This window comes from Solanum verrucosum, unplaced genomic scaffold, assembly GCF_900185275.1.
Source record: "Solanum verrucosum unplaced genomic scaffold, falcon-dt-bn FXZP01000079.1, whole genome shotgun sequence".
NCBI classification, from domain to species: Eukaryota; Viridiplantae; Streptophyta; class Magnoliopsida; order Solanales; family Solanaceae; genus Solanum; species Solanum verrucosum.
This window is the reverse complement of record NW_026020368.1, coordinates 3372309-3376724: the sequence shown is the minus strand read 5'-3', so window position 1 is coordinate 3376724 and position 4416 is coordinate 3372309. Positions and strand designations below refer to the sequence as shown.

General features: G+C 39.4%; 1 protein-coding gene across 1 annotated transcript; it reads right to left on the bottom strand.

The window, feature by feature from the left end:
• Positions 1-1806: 1806 nt before the first annotated feature.
• LOC125838009 (protein OBERON 2-like) lies at positions 1807-3508 on the bottom strand. The gene is made up of 4 exons (XM_049517062.1): positions 3441-3508; positions 3001-3047; positions 1994-2562; positions 1807-1890 (listed from the first exon to the last, which is right to left on the bottom strand). Exons 1-4 carry the CDS (start codon positions 3506-3508, stop codon positions 1807-1809), a joined length of 768 nt encoding a protein of 255 aa, XP_049373019.1.
• Between the last annotated feature and the right edge of the window lie 908 nt (positions 3509-4416).

Genomic DNA, 4416 nt, shown 5'->3' with positions numbered 1-4416 from the left:
GGGTTTTGGATTCTGGTGCGACTCATCATGTCACCACTGATCCACACAATCTTGAAGAGTATACAGGCAATGAGGGCATATCCATGGGTGACTGTAAAACCATTCCTATTACTCATACTGCTTCATCTCTTATACAAGCATCTAATTCTGCTTTTAGGCTTTCTAACACTCTTTGTCCTCCATCAATAAAAAAAACATGATTTCTGTCGCCAAGTTTTGTCAAGACAATCTAACATCAATAAACCAACAAGCTGTAGCTCGCTCATCCTGAAGCAGAGTACAAATCAGTTGCAAATGCGCTTGTCAAACTCATATGGGTGCACAACTTGCTCAATGAATTGCGTATCACCATTCCAAATACACCCACAATCTTTTGTGACAATGTTGGCGTCACTTATCTCTGTCATAATCTAGTGTTTCATAGCTGTATGAAACATATTGGTGTGGACTTCTGTTATGTTAGGAACCAAGTTCAAGCACACCAGGTTCTTGTCACACACACACTCACGCTTGTGATCAACTTGCTGATACATTTATGATTTACCAAGCCCTTGCCAAAACCAGCCTTTGAACAGTGTTGTTCCAAGTTAGGCATTGTTGCACTACACCTAACTTGAGCGGGTGTATTAAGCATTAGTTACTGCAATTATTAGTTACCGTAATTAACACTATTTTAGAGTATCAATATAAGACTCCCTCTATTGTTTAGGAGTTCAGGTAGTAGTTGGTTTCCTTAAGTTTAGCTGTAGGTTGTTCTTAATCTGTTGTATTTAAAGTTTGGGTACTGAATGAATAAGATTATCTTTCGACTACTTTTCTGTTTTATAAAAAGAAGGTTGTGCAACTTCCCTTGAGCAAAAACCCTAGACACTCTTTTATCAGTGTATTCAATATAGTTTACTAGTGAAAAGAAAAGAAACGGAGAGATTAGAAAACTATAAGATTAGAGGATGTGGCCAACAAGTAAATTGGAATATTTCAGGTCAAGGAGTCCACAACAGGCAATCTGTCTAACCATAAACAGTCAAACTCTAAGGAAACCTTGTAACCCGAAGGGACTGGATTAGGCACCACATTGGTGATCTGAACTAGTATAAAAATTTGTGTCAACTGTGTCTTTTATCTCTTTATGCCTTATATAATATGTTGTTTTATCTAATTGTCTAAACTCTAGGGTAGTCGACTTGAAGAAATCAACAGTCGACCAATTATAACTTGACTAACATTCAAAAATAATTTCAATTCACCTCCTCACCCCACACCATCCTCTTTGGTTTCACATACTAATGTGGTGAGACAGATCATGGATGTGACAATCAATTCTATGCTGTAGGGGCTAGGCAGAACTCTTTACGCCAGGAGATGTTATTGCTGCAATTGACCAAAACAGCACCCTACAAGAGATCCTTGAGTGATCCATTCCTTTCTCTTTATGCCGATTATACCAAAGTTCCAAACTCTTAATAAGGAAGCTATTCATTTCCTTCATCTAGTTAGGACCAAGGAGCAGTTGGATAGCATTTAACTGATGCACTGGTTGTGCAATAAATAATTCCTCTTTCATACTCTTTCCAAGGCTCTCCAATTTTATTTTCTGGTCATATTGCAGTTTAGTTTGCACCAAGTGTTTTTGGTAGTTGTTGACTACAGGAAGCACTGAAATAGACAAAACTTACAATGCGCAGATGTATATATATTTGTATCATGAAATAGACAATACTTAAAACAAAATAAACACATTTGCACATAAATATCTTGCTCAAATACAGATATTCAAGTCAAAGTGATAGGTCAACACAAACACGACTATGACAAGGCAGAGAAGTTACCAGTGCTATCCACACAGATTTCCTTTTTGAATGCATCTTGAATGCTGACTCCTTTCATAAGCTGATATGATTATCAAATTGGTCATTCTAGTAACTGTAAACCTCAAAACTGGAAAAAGGATAGCATCATAGGAAACAAAGTACCATTAATCAATTAGCTATACCTTTGCATTGATTGATTCAATACGATGCAACAACTCTTTTGCACTACTTTTTTGTGAGCCACGCAAAATACAAATGCCAACATTCAAAATCTTTTCGATGTCAGCATAAGAAGCAACAGATGTGCAAATGTTTAAAAGCTTCAAAGCATGTGGAACCAAATCCGTCCTTGAATCACAATATCGACAGAGATACTCTGCATCCAAATTGATGCTTCCTCCGACCGTCCCAGCCATGTAAGCTCGTAGAGCACACTCTAGATGGGAAACATGTCCACATATGTGGCCATCAACTACTGTAGCTTCACATCGGATGTAACTGTACCCATCATAGTCCAAAGTGATAAGCTTACGGCAAAGTATACAACAGCAGTCTCCGCAAAAACCAGGCTCACTGCAACAGAGATCACAAAATCTGGTGCCCGTCAAAGGATTTTCTGCTGTTAAACTGCTACAGATTCGGTTACCAGCCTTACAAATTATGGCTCCGAAAGGAGAATCAGACAGTAAAGGCTGCATTTTTGTCCCTGAAGATGTAGTCCTCTCTTTCGTATCTGAGTCAAAACCAATATCTAAATAATGAAAAAAAATTGGCATAAGGTTAGTAAACTACCAGTAGTGGCGGAGCCAGGATTTCAATTATGCCAAGCAGATTCAACAACTTACGAATGCAAAAAAAATCATTTTCCCTATCTATATGGAGTAATTTTTCAACGATGCTCCGTCCCTGACTACGTGCACAGACTGTATAATCATGGACAAAATTCACTTCAAAAATAAAAAGATCCACCAAAAGGGGAGAAAAAAAATATAAATTTGTGTGGACTGACTAGATACTTGTAATGAATAGGAAACCAAGCTCAAATAACCATTTTCTTAAAAATCCAAATTCTTGAGAAAACTCAAAAAGTTTGACTTCAAAATTAGGAATTAAATAGCCTCTACTGATGGGGTAATAAAATCTTGAAGTAAACAGTGGGTAATAAAGATGGGGAGTTAAAAATCGTTACCCAATTGAAGAATCTCGAAAAGCCCCTTTAAAATTTCCTTTACCAAGCTTCCAAAGCTCAAAAATGGTGAAATGAGGATGAATCCCCGATTTTGGAAAGAAGAATCTATCCAAGTCACTTTTACCCTTCGCAATCGCGACCCGATACCTCACAATTGCGATGAGTAATGTTGGTCAACTCATTAATTGACCATCGCAATTGCGACACAAGGCTACGCGATCACGATGCTCAAGATGCTATTGAGATTGCACTATCCTCCATGCGATCGTGAAGCACAAGACCACATACCAATGTGGCAGCGACCAAGAGCCTTGCAATCGCAAAGATTACTTAACATGCATCAGATACAACACATCAGCAAACACCAAGACTCACCAAAATCACCTAATGAACCCTCGGGATTCGTTTGGAATTTCACACACACAAACCATATATGCTACCCAACCAAACTCGACGTTCCAGACTCAATGGAACGTCGGAACACAGATACGAAGTCTCTTTGACCCATTATCCGTTTAAGTCGCAATAAACTAACTTTTACTCAAAAACATTAAACTGCCCTCGAAACCTCTGAAAACTCAACCAAGACCTCACGTAGGACTAAAATCATCCCCCGAATCCAGTGGTGTCATCAAAATTCCAATCCTAGCGTTCAAACTCAGAATGTTGACCAAAGTCAACTCTTGGCCTAATTATACTTAAACTTCCAACTCAAGGGCTCAAATCCACGAAAAGGACTCCATAATTGAAAAAACCTACACTTCTAGACCAAATTCCGCATTCTGGAGCTGATGGAACAAACTAAAGACCCTTTCGATACTCGTAGTTCCGATTGTTGTCAAAAACCACTTTTAACAACTTGAGGTGTCCAAAACTCTAAAACTTCCAAAAGTCTCAACTTTCCAATCCAATTTTAAAACCAACTTCATAAACTAAAAAGCATGACTTGGGAAAACTATCGAGAGGGGCAAAATGATAATTTTTCCAAAAGTGTAACACCCCGTATCCGAAAGAGGAAAGCTTAACAGATTTCAAAACTCCCAGGTGTCATCCACTCGGGCCAGCCACGACCCCTGGTGTGGGCCACGGAGTGTAGGTGGGTCCATGGATGGGTGCCTTAGGAATTGTCCAGGCATGGATCACGGTTGGACCTACGGACCGTAGGTGGGTCCACGACCCGTGGTCCAGGAACCATAGGTCTAGACAAAAGTCTCTGACCATCAACCACGGTTCACCAGGACGGACCGTAGGTCCATCCACGGTTCGTCGACTGGGTTCTTCGGTTGGTAGGTCGGTCAAAGTTGACAGTTAACTCAGGGGAGTTCAGTCTTTTCCTAATTAATTAGTTCCTATACTATGTCATTTTGCCTATATTTAGAACCCCTATATAAGTCTTTTTACCCCCAAATTCACCCC